Raw genomic sequence first — 16190 nt, 5'->3', positions numbered from 1 at the left:
GACTCAAAGCAGCTTACAGACAAAACAAATGAAACAGCTAAATAGACAAATGCTCACTTTCGCCTTGGAACTTTCTCTTTATAATTCCTCTACAGTTACAAGCTTTGGATTACTAGTATCCCTTTGTTCTTGGTTTTGTTGATGTCCTTTAATGTAGGGTCAGAGCTTTCTTCAGTCTGTTTACTGGAATTACCCAATTATCAGCTCCTGCCTAAAGCTGCAAATTATCTTTAGAATAGCCATTAATATACCGAGAGTTTCTGGAATGTGTTGAAAGCTCCTTTCCCCCCGGCTTAGATCCAGTGCTCACACTCTCATCAGCATAGGAGCCACAGCTGCACAACACCTTCCAGCTCCACTGCAGTAACATAGGATACAGGAGGAAGCCATGCAAGCATCTATACCCAATAACATTTGTTTATGGGGGCAGGGGTCTCCCATGATTCTCACATTATATGGGAATGAATCAACTGCTATGGCTCCTGTACCAGTGGAAAAATGCAAAAACCCAGTCTTAAATTTCTGTACAGAAAACTTAGATTCTCTGTCATTTATTCTACTGCTTCTACTGGACAGTAAGCTTACTGGTCAACTTCTCTTTTTTTACAGGAATCCAAATGCCTTACACTCTTCTTAGGAAATGTCATATGGCAGTTGAGCTGAAAGCCAGAGAGGCATGGCACAAAATCTGGATGGAGCTGTGTAGTACAGAATAACAGGCTTTTACTATGAGGCAAGAGGCCTCAAATTCTACACAATAAGACAAAGCTGGGTCCAGAGAAAACTCAGGCAAGCAAGGGCAGATTAAGGTTGTTGGGGGCCCTGGTGCAATTCCCAAAAATAGGCCACCCTTCCCTCCAAAAAGCATACATGCAATAAGGTACCACAAAAAAATCTAGTGGTATCTTAAAGAGTAACACAATATATTCATTATGGCATGATGGGGAGGACCCTGAGCACATGTAGTTCACAACTTTTAGCAAACTAAGAACTTTTGGGGTGGGGGGCAAACCTTAATAAACAAAAAGAAAATACTCTAAGCATATGCACTTAACTCATCATTGCTTTTGCTCATTTCCTGCATTGGGCCTGTTGTGAAGGTGTAGAAGGAAGTATAAAATGGTGGCAAAAGGAAACTTAAGACATCATTGCTTTTGTTCCTTTAACCAGACTAATGCAGCTTTATTCCATAAGGGGTCATTATTTTCTACTCCTCCTCCACCCCACAAATTAGTACAGTTCCAAGGCTTCAACCATTCGTACTCTGCATGATTATTGTGTGTTTTAGATTCCTATGTCCCAATGAAAAAAATAAGGGGTAAGGAAACAATTGGGAACTGCTCTTACTTTTATTTTATCTTCCCCATCCCCCAATTTACTAAACTAGACCAGCTGAAGTACTGAACTGCTGAAGAAGAAAAATGAAAGAAGAGTTTGTTAAGACACTGAAAGATCTTCTGTGTTTCTGCTCTCCACAGTAGTCACAAAGCATCAAGCAATAAAGGTGCTGGCTCTATCCTTTGGCTTGTGCTAAAAGCACAACAAAGCATCTATCTGAGAGTCAGGCATGGTTCCTTTGACACTCCCTTCTCCCACAGACACACAGGCTGACAACAACCATTCAATATAAATAGTACTACAGACTGCACATACGAGATAAATCAAATGATGATTTTTAGGGATGAAGAGGTGACTGAAATAAATAGGGGTTAAGGGACACAGATGCTTTATTAATTATGAGATTTCTCATTTTTTCCCTGTGGAAGCAGTTTATTGCTGCTGTGAGGATGCTGCACAATTGAAAGTCTCCAGACTTTGTACATAATCATAACTAATAGAGTAAGCATAAGGGGGCTTTCTCTAATAGTCATTTTTATTATGAATAAAATAAAATCCCCAAAGTTTATTTAGCATTACATCTAATGATACACCCAAAATACTATACTATAGCAGACAAAAGTTTACACACACACAAATGAACAAACAAACACACACACACACATTCACTGTATCTTTCCAGTTTTCAAAAAGTTACAATAGCTCTTTCAACAAAAACGCTTTCTCCAAAATACTGCAGCCTCAAATTCAGAGTATTCTAGAGAATAAAAGTACCACACTAGCTAGGCTCTCACTCTGACCCAATCTCCCCAGGCTTTGGAAACCAAACTGACCTGAATGCAATGAAAGACCCATAAAAATTCATCTCCTGTTGGAAGTGGCAAATCTTCCTGTAGCATTTACAGCTGTGGTGTATAGGGACCCATTTATTTCCAGGTTATCACCTTCCACCCACAGCAACATAAAAGAAAGGCTCAGAGACTGACAGGAATCAACAAAAGACCTCATTTCTTCCTGCAATGGCAGAGCAGCTCCTGGGAGAGCTGGGCAATTTGGAACAGTAGCTGAAGGTGGGAAAATGTCAACTATCTGTGAACACAAGGGCCTTTATCCAGATTATTTACAACTATATATAGGAGCTTCTGAGCTATGCTGTTATGCACAGCATCTACTACCTGGACAACACTAATACTGATTACAGTTCAACATTTCAGTTCAGCTTCATGAACAAACTATCATGTCCAGAATAAAACAGGAATAAAATTGCCATGGTGTATGGGGCATTCAGATCTTCTGCTCAGTTCCTTTATTCGTAGTGTGAAGTGGTCATGAAGCCCACTAGATGACTTAGGGCAGTCACTGTCCCTCAGCCTAACCTACCTCAAGATAAAATGGAGAGAGAGAGAGAGAGAGAGAGAGAGAGAGAGAACATCAGGTGGGATTAAATGTATAAACAAACAAACAAACTAGGGAAAAGTTTTATTTATTGACTTACTTACTTACTTTGTTGTTGTTATTTTGCCCAGGAAAACCCAAAGCCAAAAAAAACACCCCACAAAGATACATTAAAGCCAAGAGGAGGGGAAATACATTAAAAACATCCTACCCACTTCTGAAGGGACGCGGGTGGCGCTGTGGGCTAAAGCCTCAGCGCCTAGGGCTTGCCGATCGAAAGGTCGGCGGTTCGAATCCCCGCGGCGGGGTGCGCTCCCGCTGCTCGGTCCCAGCGCCTGCCCACCTAGCAGTTCGAAAGCACCCCCGGGGCAAGTAGATAAATAGGTACCGCTTACCAGCGGGAAGGTAAACGGCGTTCCGTGTGTGGCTCTGGCTCGCCAGAGCAGCGTTGTCACGCTGGCCACGTGACCCGGAAGTGTCTTCGGACAGCGCTGGCCCCCGGCCAATAGATGTGAGATGGGCGCACAAACCCCAGAGTCTGTCAAGACTGGCCCGTTCGGGCAGGGGTACCTTTACCTTTACCCACTTCTGAAAGGCCACAGATAGTTAAAGGCCAAAGGCATGGTTACAGATGAAAGTTTTTGCTTGGTGCCTAAGAACATATTAGGATGGCACCAGGCGAGCCTCCCTGGGGAGAGAATTCTACAAATGGGAAGCCACCATAGAAAATACCCATTCTCATGTTACCAACCTCCAGGCTTCTCATGGAGGAGACACAGGAAGAAAGGCCTCAGATGATGACAGCAAGGTCCACCTTGGTTCATATTAGTCTCTTGATGAGATGAAGACCTCAGGGTATGGATTCATGATTGTAGGAAATGTTGCCATTTATTTAAACATACTGTGTTGAAAAACATACATCTTATAATTTTGTATGTCGGGAGGTACCAAAACCAGGGCTTTTGATTAACACCCACCATCCCATTCTGAACTATCAACCATATATATGCCAAAAATTTGGGGGTAGAGAGGAGGAAAGTGAAGAGGGGAGGAGAGAGACACTGACCTCCAGCAGAAGGGAGCAAACTTGACTTTACACACTAACTGATTTAAAGGACAATGTGCTAAGCTGGTCTTCAAAAATGAGCCACAATGCAGACTGGGCAAGTCAAAAAAGTCAAAACCCGTTAAATTTAAATCTCATGCTGGCTCATGCTAAACTAGCAGCAAGGGAGTGACTCAAGAGGAGTCAAAACAAAACCCTATAAATGATCAACAAGCTGATGATAAGAGGAGGAAGGAAGAGGTTACATCTTAGTGTAAACTGAAATCAAATTAACTCTTCTGACCATATACTAACTGCTATGTTTTACCCATATACACATGCTGAACCTCCTTAGGAAATTTCTAAAATGATCTCTTTCTTCATTAATAGTATGCTCCTTGTGCTCATCAAGTGATAAAATATTGAACAGGAAATTCCAAAAAATACCTCATGCTACTTAAATAAGAGGAAAACTCCCGTTTCCAATTTGCATCCTGTATCCCTGCATTTTAGCAACATAAGATTATTCAGGCAATTAAAAATTTCTGCTTACCTGATGCATTTACAATCACTGTGTAGAGACATAAAGCACAAGGCTTAGACTATTCTACTTAGAGGGAGAACATGTATGAACACAAGCGGCATCATTCCACCAGGTCAAAGCATAATCCTGCATCTCTACTTGTATTTTCTGTGTTGGGAAAATACAGACTGCCTTTTGGGACACAGAGCACTTAATGGACTTGCATACTGTGTGAAATGTAATACAAAGCAGAGGTACATCTTAAAGATGTGCAACCTTCCCTTCAGATTTTAGGGGCATTCCCAAACACATCAATATGTATGTACCACAAAAAAAATGAACTACAGAACTAATGTGCAAAAGGAGGAAATACTTAGCGTCCATGCAAGAAAAACCAGTGATGCAGAAAACACGTCTTACTCTTAAGTCATAAAAAACTCACTGAAATCTTCTACCAAACGCCATAATAAGCAAAGTAGGAAATCCAACAGGCATTATTCTCTACTGACCTGGTAATTAGTGGCATGATCAAAATTATTCAGAACGACCTGACCAAGGAAATAATGCTGCCTTTAAAGCTGGCAAAATTGGTGTTTTGATTGTTGTTGTTGCTATAAGTGGAAGTAGAGGGGTGGACTTTTCACTACATTTTTTATTCTGAAATGTGGGTTGCAGCAACAAAGTTTCATGTAAACAAACTTTATATGTGAATAAGTGCTGCCATCTAAAGCTAGTTACTGGACATGCACTGTGTTTAATTCCATAAACTGAATACCAGAGTATCTGAACAGCACTCAAGGCTTTTGCATACAATCCATCACATTTCTTCCTTTATTCTATTAGCTTTCTCAGAGATCATTTCTAGTCAGATTTGATTTGTGCAGTGACGGTACCATGGCCCTGCTCTATAGTTTTGCTGTAGAGCCATTTTTAAACAAAGAACAGCATGGCTCTGTACCCCAGAGAATTGCTCAGCTGGAGGAATATAGGAAGCTGAGATGCCTCAACTAAGACTATTCCCTTCCATCTAGCATACTACAGCTGAGTGGTTCTGCACTGGTGATGTGAAGCAAAATTGTGTTAATCTAGCAAAATTATGTATAACAATGTGTCAGAAGGCAGCAGGAAGCCTTTTTGATTTAGACAAGTCTTCTAAGGAGTGTGCTCATTAGAAAAAGAAATTAGCCAGCAAGGAGCTCTGAAGACAAATAGATCTCTGTTCCATGCAACCATTCACATCACATGCACTATTCATCACACCAGTCATTCATACATCCACATTCCACATGATCCCATCACCACTGACTGCACTAGCTGAAGGAAGTTTGCATTTTCCCAGCAACACAAGATACTTTTTTGATTGCTTGGGGAGTACAGTATTCCTGCAACAGAAGCACAGCCTTGGGGGATGATATATGGATCCCTCAAAGCAAATAAAAAGAACACCTGTGCAAAAATGAACCCAATAATATGGAAATGACCCAAGAGAAACACATGTATGTAAGCAGGATACATCCAACATGCCAACTGTACCTGGAGGAGCAACTCTTTTTCAACTACTTCTTCCGTCTTGCTAATAAGTCGTTTCTGCAATGCATGTATCTTCTGTATCAACTCATAGGTATTTGGGTCGCTGGCCTGCATGATAGGAATACAAATTTTTAGTTGCAAGTTCTGTGCCTTGTAGTATGCCTAATTGCTCAAAACTTAAATGAATACCTTCCACACTAAACATGGCCTTACATAATAAAACTTAAACTTTAAAGCTGTTATTTATTCCCCTAGCAATATGAACAGCCCAGGCTACCAATCTAGACGGTAGCAGGTTCAAATTGCTTCCACACAGAGCAGTCATGGAGATCTGCCTATGCACCTCATTTAGGATTTGAGGAAGCATCAGTTTCTTTGATCAACAGAACATGTGCAAGCAAGCACATATCTTGAACACAATAGAATGTAGTCACATGATTGTCGTCTTCTGGCCAGTAGTACCATCTTCTGAATTGTAACATTCATGCTACACTTTGTATTATTGGGCTTTCAAAGAACTTTTGATATAGCCCCTCAATCAATTTTTATTGCGGTCAAAGACCAGACAGCAAAGTTAACAATAACAATATATGCCACATCCACATGAAGAAGTGGATGTAATTAAAAATTGCCTATAAACTTATTTACATTAAAAATAACACCCCTTCAGCTAAAATCTGAATTCCGGAGATTAAAATCAGTACTCATTCGTCAGCCATCACTGTCACCATAGCCTGTCTTGTCCTTGTTGCTATAAAACAGAGTTTTGCAACAGGCCTGATGATATCTAGATTTTTAACACCAAGAAGTTTCCTCTAAGCATCCAGGAAATTTCGTTAATAAAGGTAAAAAAAGCTCTCTTCAGGTACCACGGGCAGTGTAGAAGAACGTGCCCAATGGATTCAATCTCATTAGAATTGCATGGACATAATCTTTGTTCAGCTGGGATGTCATGATATCTGCCCTCTAGTAGTGCTGAAGGGAGAACATTAAAATGGGCTCTGGAAAATGTCCAACAATGTTTAGCGTTTGCTGGATGGGATATTTGAGATTTGTGCAGAGATTTATAGATTTTAGAGGATCAGAGAAAATCAGTTTGGAATTCTATGTCCCAGATTTGTTCTTTGATTATATATCTGGCCCTCCCCATTTACAAACTATTCAGGAGAAAGGCCATAAAAGGACAGTTTTCTTGTAATGCCCTTCCACCATTTTGTTTGATAGTTATGAACTAGCAACAAGGGAAACAGCACAGTTGGAGTCTTATTAAGTCTTAGCCATGTGTATAGAGTAACTAGCCACACTTTGGCTTCAATCCTATATAGGCCCATCTCCAGTCACAGGGCTGCATTAGGGACACATTTACGGGTTCAGAAAATTGACCTAAGAAATCCTGATTGTATTTTTTCATAGGAGTTCAAATTAGAGAGGGGAACTAGTTGTGTACCATATAATAGTTGTGCTATAGATTTTTCAGCAAATAGTTTAACAGCAGCTGGAATAAAATTTCCTCCCTTTGCTCAGTGGAATCTTAAAATTGCTGCAGTACTTTTTGGGGCACTTGGAATACTGTGTATAGTTGTGGTCACCACATATCAAAAAGTGCATTTTAGAGCTGAAAGATGTGCAGAAAAGGGCAACCAAAATTACCAAGCCGCTGTAACAACTTCACCATATGAAAAGTTGCAAACAACATTTGAGGTGTTTCAGTTGGGGGTGGGGAGGAGTGAGTAGTAGAAGTGGTAGTAGTAGTAGTAATATATTATTTATACCCCATCCATCTGGCTGGGTTTCCCCAGGCACTCTGGGCAGCTTCCAGCAAAATATTAAAATACAATAATTCAGTAAGGGAGGACATGATAGAAATGATGAATAAATTATACATGGCGTGGAGAAAGTGGATAGGGGAATGCTCTTCTCCCTCTCTCATAACACTAGAACCCAGGGCCACCCAATGAGAGCTGAATATTGGAAGTTTCAGGACAGAAGTATTTTTTACACAGTGCATAGTTAAACTATGAAATTTGCTGCCACAGGATGAAATGATGGCTACTGAATTGGAGTTTTAAAATGGGTTTGGACAAATTCATGGAGGATTACAGTATCAATGGCTATTAGTCATGATAGCTGTGCACCGACTTCAGAACTGGAGGAGGAATGTATCTGAGTACCACTTGTCGAGGAACACAAGTGAGGCAAATGCAGTTGCACTCATATATATCCTGCTTACAGGCTTCCCATAAGTATGTGGTTGACCATAGTGCAAACAGGGTGCTAGTCCACATGGGTCTGTGGGCTGATCAGGGCTCTTATGTTCTTATTCTGGTAGTTTTGGAATACATTGGCAAAATGCTACAGAGAGACTACTGTCATCAATTACTTCCAGAGGTGGTGCTCACATGGAAAATTGTGTTGACATGCACATTGTCTCAGAACATTTTATCAACAGTGATCAACATTGGAGCTGTTTGCCCTGGGGCATCTGCTATTTTGCTGCAGGGCAGTAGTGTGAAAGTTTAGTCACTGCAACATGCTGCAAGAAAAATCTCCTATGACAGCAGGGTCCCAGAAGCAAAGGGGGTCCTATAACAATGCGGGCAATTATAGGGTTTTCTAGCACAGGACGGCGAGCGGAGAGAGGGATATTAGCAAACCACATTTTTCTTATATATGCTATTGCTATTCTATCTTCACACTTGAAAAACAAATGAGCCCAGTGATTCCTAGTGAGACAGACTGCAAATACTTTTTCTTGTGTTCTACAACCACAAACACACTGGCTCATAATACTGGCCCTGTTTGCATTCCACAGTATGCCAAACTATGTCTTACAGGGGTTGCACAAAGATGCTGGCTCTCAGAGAAGAGCTCCCATCCACTTTACTCCTCCCTAGTCCTTTTAGCACAATGTGGCAGTTAAGCCAAGGTTTGGCTCAGCATGTCATCTGAACCTGGCATCACAGTTTAGGTCTCTGCTCCTTAACAACAAGCTGCAACCACTGAACAAATGTTTGCATGAACCTGATAAGCCATTGTTTGGCTTATTGTAAAATGTGAACCAGGCTGCCGATAGCAGCTTTCTAGAATCCTCCCATCTGTTTACACAAACATGTCCAATTAATAAATTCCTAAGGACTAAAGCATAGATGCTTCATGCCTTTAACAGCCGAAGTGTTGATTTGCAGGAATTGTTCTATTTTTTGTTCTGGAGATGAACTGAGGCACTGTTACAAATTATTTCAACTGATTCTATATACTGGATGATCAAGCTATTTCAAAATGATTCTAGAATTCAAAGACTTCATTTTCTGCAAGTATCAAATTGTTGCTTATGTGTAAGATTTAGATGTATAGCTGACGTTATCCCATAGGCTATGGACAGGCTACAGTAAATATCTCTAAAATATAAGCAATTTCTAAGCATTTAAATTAAATTATATTCTATATTCTATCTGCTTCTAAAGGAGAAATTCCAGAATACTTTATCAGATGAAAATAAAGCATCAAAATATCAGAATTGTCTGCTGGGCAAATCAATACAACCAAAACATTCAGCTGGAGTTCTTCAGAAACTTGAATATTGCTACCAATTTGAGAGGTCAGCTGAACAACATTTGGCACTGCATAAAAGACCAACATGCATGCAAAACAGAAATTTCAGCAGCTTGAGAAATGTTCAAATGTATCGTTTCTGCTCATGGATTTAGCTTATATTAAAGATCTTTATTTATTTTGCTTTCAGTTGTGAAGCAAACGAGTGTACGTGTTTATAATAGACTACACAGAATGTTGTACTGGTTACTAAGATTCTTTTCTTTCCCAAATTTATACATGCCCTTTCTGCTTCAACTCAATTGTTCTCTCTTCCGTTCTCTGTAAACTTCATCCAATGCAGCATTTCACATTTGACCATGGAAGAGTCGTTCCTTCTTTAAGGTGGGTGGGACTCTCTTTGAATTGTTTAATACTCTAGCCCCCTGTCCAAGTTAATCAACTCTCTCAATCTCACCTTCAGACCTTTCTCTTCTCTTTGGGCTTTATCAGTTTTCATTCTGCAAAACTTTCTGCAATCATACATCATGGAAGCAACACAAAAATAATCCCCAAATGCCTTGTGCCTATAAAGCCTGTCTGCCATTAACCACTATAGAATATGGTGTGGAAATTTTAGCCTGTCTGCCCTTTTTAATGTCAGTTTGCACAGATTAAAATATGCTTTGCACCATGCTATCTATTTGAAAAACCGGGTCTCTTTGAAAGGTGACACTTTACCTCTAATTTTCTCCATCTGTGAACATTCATGGGGTTCTCAAGCTCTTCCTCCAAGGCTCTACAGCGGGTCCGTTCCTTTAGTAACTCCTTCTGCATATGATAAACTTCTTGCCTTCAAAAAGTAAGAAATACAAACACCATGACCTCTGCAAAGAACTTAATATGAATATGGCAAAACGTTTATTAACTCTTTTATTTGGTGTAAGAGAGAAACATGTAGCCATCTCTCAGTACAATTCTTCTTTCGCATGTATTTACTAGTAATTTCAATTACTCAAGCAAACATTTCCAGCACTGGGTGCAGAAGAGTTTCATGATGTAATGCTATTTTCAGTTATCCCATTCGACTCTTGCCAAAAGCAATGGCAAACTTTCCCTATTTACACAAGGCAGTCATTCAGAGGTCTGCTATGCAAAATACCAGCATTAGGCTTGTCACAAAGTATTTTTTTTACCTAAGAGATCAAAAATTAGAAGTCTTGTTTCAAGAAGCAAAATATGGTAAAAGGAAATATGGTACAATCAGCATGCATTATTTAGGACTTGAGATGAGGTAATGAGTGGCTAGTGATAACAAAACTATAGTTGAAACTGTCCAGATGTCATACATATCCAATCATGCCCACTACCACAAAGAGATAAATGTAATGTCCCCAAAGCAACCTAAGTGACCTTGTTGTCGAGTATTTCCCAGACATTCCATCTGTGACTCATGGAACTTCATGGTAGGGCCGGTCGATACATGAGGCAAGTTGAGGCAACCATCTCAGGCAACAGGATCCACAGAGGCAAGAAATTCTGATGTAGATATTTATTCCCCTTTGTTCCTAATGTAGGAACTTCACTTATCCCTTCTTCCCTAGTTGGGGGAGGGCACCATTTTGTGGTTTGCCTCAGGTGCCAAAATGTTTGGGGCTGGCCCTACAACATGGTACGGAGCATTCATCGAAAGATATAAACTGAAGGCTGTTTCAAAGCAGGCAGACTTCAGAAGTTTATTGTAGCTGAGGAAACATGCATTAAATTGTTCCTTTGGGCAGCTTGAGGAAGTCCCACTTACATTTCTATTCATAGTGTTCCAGCTAAATATCGGAACTGAAAAAACTCCCACCTATCCTCATTATCTCTTCACCAGACTTAAGAGTAAAAATATACCTATAAAATATATTAAGGCATGCCTAAAAATGTAATCTATACACATGAGAAATGTGTATTTTCAGTCATGCGTTTTCTACAAATGCAGATGTCAGTGCACTCGGCTCTCTGTGACTTCTTACATGGCTGCAACAAGAAATACAACATTTAGTTATTGCCAGCTCCATTAGACCTCTCCATCAACTATCACCTGGTAACGGTCATTCCAGCAGGCAGTAGTGGATCTGGTCTTTCAGCAGAGCTGAAGGAATGAGCTCTGCTTTGTGTCTCTGAGGCAGCCTACTACTGTTCTCCTGTCTTCCCAATGCTGGACATCACTGCCACCAAGATGCAGGGGGACAAGGCAACAGAAGCTCAGCACAATGCAGGTATATTGGATTGGACACACCACTGCCCATACCATGCCATGCTAAACACCTGCTGCCCTGCCCCTCGACTTCTTGGTAAATGGCAGCAACATACAGCATTGGGAAGACAGCAGAGCAACACAGCCCCTCCTGCACAGCTCCACCAGCTGCTACTGCCCGAAGACTGCCTTAGAGATGGGGAACAGCTCATTACCTCAGCTCTGCTGAAAGATCAGCTTCATCGGGTGCCTCCTGCCCCTGAACTTTTTCCATTCCAGCTAGTCCTGAGGAGGACAACCTCCCAAGTGTGCTTTTCCCCTCTTCCCCTATCCCCTTTTCTTTACAGTGTCTTTTACACTGTATGCCTGTAGACATACAGTAGATGGTCTTGTTTCATTGATCAGACATAAGCCATCATTGGAATCTTTTCGGGTGAGGAGCAAGGTATAAATGCTCTGATTAAATAAAAACATAGTGGAAGTCTCTTTAGCTTCATATCAATTTATACACCATGATGTAAGTGATTTTCAAAGTTCTTATTGTTATAATTTTAGTTATATACCTTATATTTCATTTCTATTTCCAAGTATAAAAATATTAATTATTAGTGCCATAAACAGGATGCATTAACAATTTTACATTTTACATTTGTAATGTATGAAACGATTCTTAGATGGATGGGCCAAACCCAAAGAAGTAACTGTACTACCAATTAAAGCAGCTTAGCACTGCAAATGATGAAATAACTATTTTCTGGCAATTCTAGCAATGATTGGGGAGTTCATTAAAACAGAGAGCTGCTGATGCCATTAACAGAAGTTAACCTTGCCACAGTAGCATATACTTGAATTTCCACATGGTAATCAAGCACCCAGCCCAATACATTTCAGCCCAAAATCCAAAGTGTATCATTGACCATAGACAACAAATAAATGCCACATCTTTCTAGAATGCTTAAATCTAAATAAAATCTTAAATGAGGGCGGGAAGGAACCTTCAAGTCATCTCTCTCAAGTTCTGCACTGAGACAAAATCCTCTGTTAGGACACTGAGACACTGCACTGAGACAAAATCCTCTGTTAGGACCTCTCCCCATATATTAAAACCACTAGCCAATTGGGCCTAGAGGGGGGAAAATATCACACACCCCACAAAAAGGTATCAGTCTACTAAGCCGCTCAACAGAAATTGTTAGTTCTCAAATATCTAAAGTTCACAATAAAAACATCACATGACCATTGCCTCTCTCTACAGTAGTTTCCAAAAGAGAAAAAAAAATCTGTTCATTATAGCCACCACTGGCACATTACCTGAAAAATCTTTTAAAACTATCTTAGGCTGCATTTTATATACACTTACTACACAGTAACATCCACTGATTTCAATAAGATTTACTTTTCAGGAAGCACCCTGTTATTTAATTGCCTAAAAGTCATTTAGCATTTGAGAATTAGCTACAGTAAAAAGTTCCATGAAATTTGCACACTCTTTCACCCAAAGAAATAAGTCCAATTAATTAAAAAAAGCACCTTACCTATTTTATTGTTCTTATTCTTTGGGACTAGCAGAGTAACTCTCTAGAGCAAACCTTATTAATGTCTGTGAAGTTTTGCCAACAGCATAAATCTTACTTAACAGAAGACAGAACTAAATCCTCCTTTGCCAAACCAGTAACTCACTGAAAGCAGTCCTTTTCTTTAGTCTATTTTCTTACAAGCCCACAGTGACTATATAACAATGTTTTCCCAAAAGAACAAAATATGTCTCAAGTATAGCAAGGTCTTTTTTCTTTTTCTTTTTAAAGTATTAGCACAAAAAAGGAGGAGATAAATCTAGCAAGCCCATAAAATTTTGCTTTGAGGTAAACACAATCTCGAATGAAAATTTAAGCAAATCTTTCTACTAGGATCAAGCTACCTGATAAATCTAAAGGACAAAAAACTGAGAACATATTAGGGCTTGTTATAAATATGTCAAATGTTCTGTTTCCACTATGAATTACCTAATAAAAAACAGCTCTGCTAATGTGGGTCCTGGGCCCCACTAAGTTATTCACTGAACTCTGAACACTTTCCCCATTGCAGCCTGTCAAGTTTTACGTTGTAGCAATTGTAGAAGTAAGTAAAGTTTGGAAGTGGGATAGTTTGGTACCAGCAACTTCCCTTTAAAATGATGTTTCTTTTTCCTGGCTATTGATTGGCTTATTTGCTTGAATTTAAATCTAGTATTGTACGAGGTCATGTGAAGCAAATCATTCCTTGAAATAACTGATATGTCAACACAAATCTTTGTCATGCATGAAAACAAACATTCCCCAGTGTCTCAAAAGCAGTGTCATGGCCGCAGCCACAAGCAAAATTGATTCATTCTGTCTTTCTACCTGAGTTCTTCCACATTAGCTACACTCTTGCCAAGTATTGCCTTCTCCCGACGAAGTTTCTTGATCTCCAGCTTGAGTAGTCGGATGTCTTCCATTCTTTGCCGGTACTGCATTTCTCCCTTGTTCAGAATTGATTGCTGGATTTTGATCTTCTCATATAGAAGAGCCAATTCATCGTTGCGACGAACCAGCTGGCTCCCCAGAATGTCTCTTTCACTGATAACCTAGAAAAAGTGGCAGGCCAAGACAAGATTCTACAGATGGGCTGAAAGTATGAAAATTGTCAGTCATAAAGCATAAGGGGGAGCACTGCCTTCATCAGCAAAAAAAAACAAAAAACCATAACACCAAAATGTTGCATATTGTCAGTAAATAAAAATATTACTGAAGAGGGTCTGAAGCAGTCCTGACAGTAGGCCAGATCTTCAACTAGGACAAGTTGGCATCCTTCTGTTTTATAACACTATGGTATGTTAAAAGGGTTGATGCCAATTTGCTTCAACTGAGTCACATTGGCGTAAGTGCCACTGAAGCAGTGCTTGTATTACTTACCTGGTCTAATTCCTTTTTTTGCCTGATCCTCTCTGCATCAGCTTCAGAAATAATTTTCAAGAGTTTTCTTTCTTCTTCCTCTTGTTTTTCAATAAAGTGTTTAGTCTCCAGAGCTTGTTGTTTCATTTTAAGCAGTTCACTCTGACAGAAACAAAAGAAACAGGAAATAAATTGTGTTTATTAACAGCTTCCGTCTTTATAAACCTGGGAATTTAGGATTATTAAGATTTAGACAATCTTGTACTCTTGCTTAGGTTCTCATGTTTTGTTGGATTCAGTTTGCTGGTTCTCAACAGCAAATGAGAAATACCACACAAATGTACACTAAACTCTTATAAAAGAAAGGTTGTGTCAGGGAACTGACATCGGAGGAAAGGGAAGTGGTAGGGCTCCCAGAGACTGGGAGAGAGTCAACAGCCAAGGCAGGGACCAGCAGGGGGAGCGCGGGGTCTCTGGAGGAGGATCTCAGTAATGCTGAGAGAGACGCAGCAGCCCAGGCAGGAAGCAGAAGGGGAGAGAAAGGGGTGAGAGACACTTCGAGCGAAAATAGCGGGGAGGTGTCAGAAGCAACTGCAGGGAGACCTATGCTTCGCCGGAAGCTGTCACGTCGTGAGTCCAGGAGACGCGTTTCCGTTAAGGAACTTCTTTGCTGGAAGCGCTTCCGCAGACAGCCACTGTCGGACTCTACAAGTGACTAGAGCAGACATGTCTGAGGAGCTCTGTCACACACAGAGGTTTGTGGGGTCGCACAAACTCTGAAGGGGCACTATTTTAAGCACAAGCAGCTAATCATCCCCTGACAGCAGTCCGACAGTCTCTGTACGCTGCCTGTGCAGGAGAAGGCATCATGAGCGACCCAGCAGGAGCCGGAGCCGCAGGGGGTGGAGCTGGTCCAAGCTTGGAAGACAGATACCGAGCATTGGAGGTCCAACTTGCGCTGCAGACGGCGAGGCTCGAGGAGAGGAGGGCTCAAGATGCAGACAAGAAGGGGAGAACCACTCAGTTCCCCAGCAAGGTACCAGGATTAGTGCAGAAGTTTGGGGGGGACCCCAAGGATTACCATGCCTTTAGGACTGAAATGCAATATGCCCTGAATGTGCAGTTTGATGAGTTCCCTGATGAGGAATCCCGAGTTGCTTTCGTAATTGGGCATCTTGAGAAGGGAGCGCGAGATTGGGTTCGACCCCTGATGGCAACGCACAACGATATCCTGAAGGACACTATGAAATTCTTTCGTGCAATGGATATCATGATCTCCAGCGATATTGAGGAGGGGGTAGTGCGCAGACAGCTAATGGCTTGCAAGCAGGGAAGCAGATCTGTCCGTGAGTACTGGACTGAATTTACCATGCTGATTCACAGATTGGGGTGGGATTTATCGGCAGCACCCATTCAGATGCTATTTGAAGAAGGTCTTTCTTCAGCTGTGAAAGACGAGCTGGCCAGGAGCCCCAGGGCGGTGTCTATGGATCAGCTGACCAAATCTGCGCTGACCATTGGAGCGCGCCAGGAGGCAAGAGCCTTGGAGAGGCGGGAAGGGAGAGGGGAACGTTGGAAGGAGTTACGCATTCCAGACATTCCTGAGCCAGCTTTCCCGCCGGCAGAGCCGATGGAAATCGGAACAGCCCGCGCGCGCGCAGTTTCAAAGCCCAG

At 41.0% G+C, this 16190-nt stretch overlaps 1 protein-coding gene across 1 annotated transcript in view; it reads right to left on the bottom strand.

Moving 5' to 3' along the window:
- Positions 1-16190, bottom strand: part of CFAP58 (cilia and flagella associated protein 58) — an 87227-nt gene that overhangs the window by 29236 nt on the left and 41801 nt on the right. Inside the window, exons 12-15 of the mRNA XM_082223476.1 lie at positions 14538-14678; positions 13986-14209; positions 10104-10215; positions 5835-5939 (exon numbers count right to left, since the gene is read on the bottom strand). Coding sequence (XP_082079602.1) covers positions 5835-5939; positions 10104-10215; positions 13986-14209; positions 14538-14678 — 582 coding nt within the window. The remainder of the gene's footprint in view (positions 1-5834; positions 5940-10103; positions 10216-13985; positions 14210-14537; positions 14679-16190) is intronic.

Source organism: Podarcis vaucheri (assembly GCF_965113315.1).
Source record: "Podarcis vaucheri genome assembly, chromosome: 5".
Taxonomy (NCBI): domain Eukaryota; kingdom Metazoa; phylum Chordata; class Lepidosauria; order Squamata; family Lacertidae; genus Podarcis; species Podarcis vaucheri.
The sequence above is the reverse complement of the archived record's forward strand: the minus strand, read 5'-3'. Positions and strand labels throughout refer to the sequence as shown.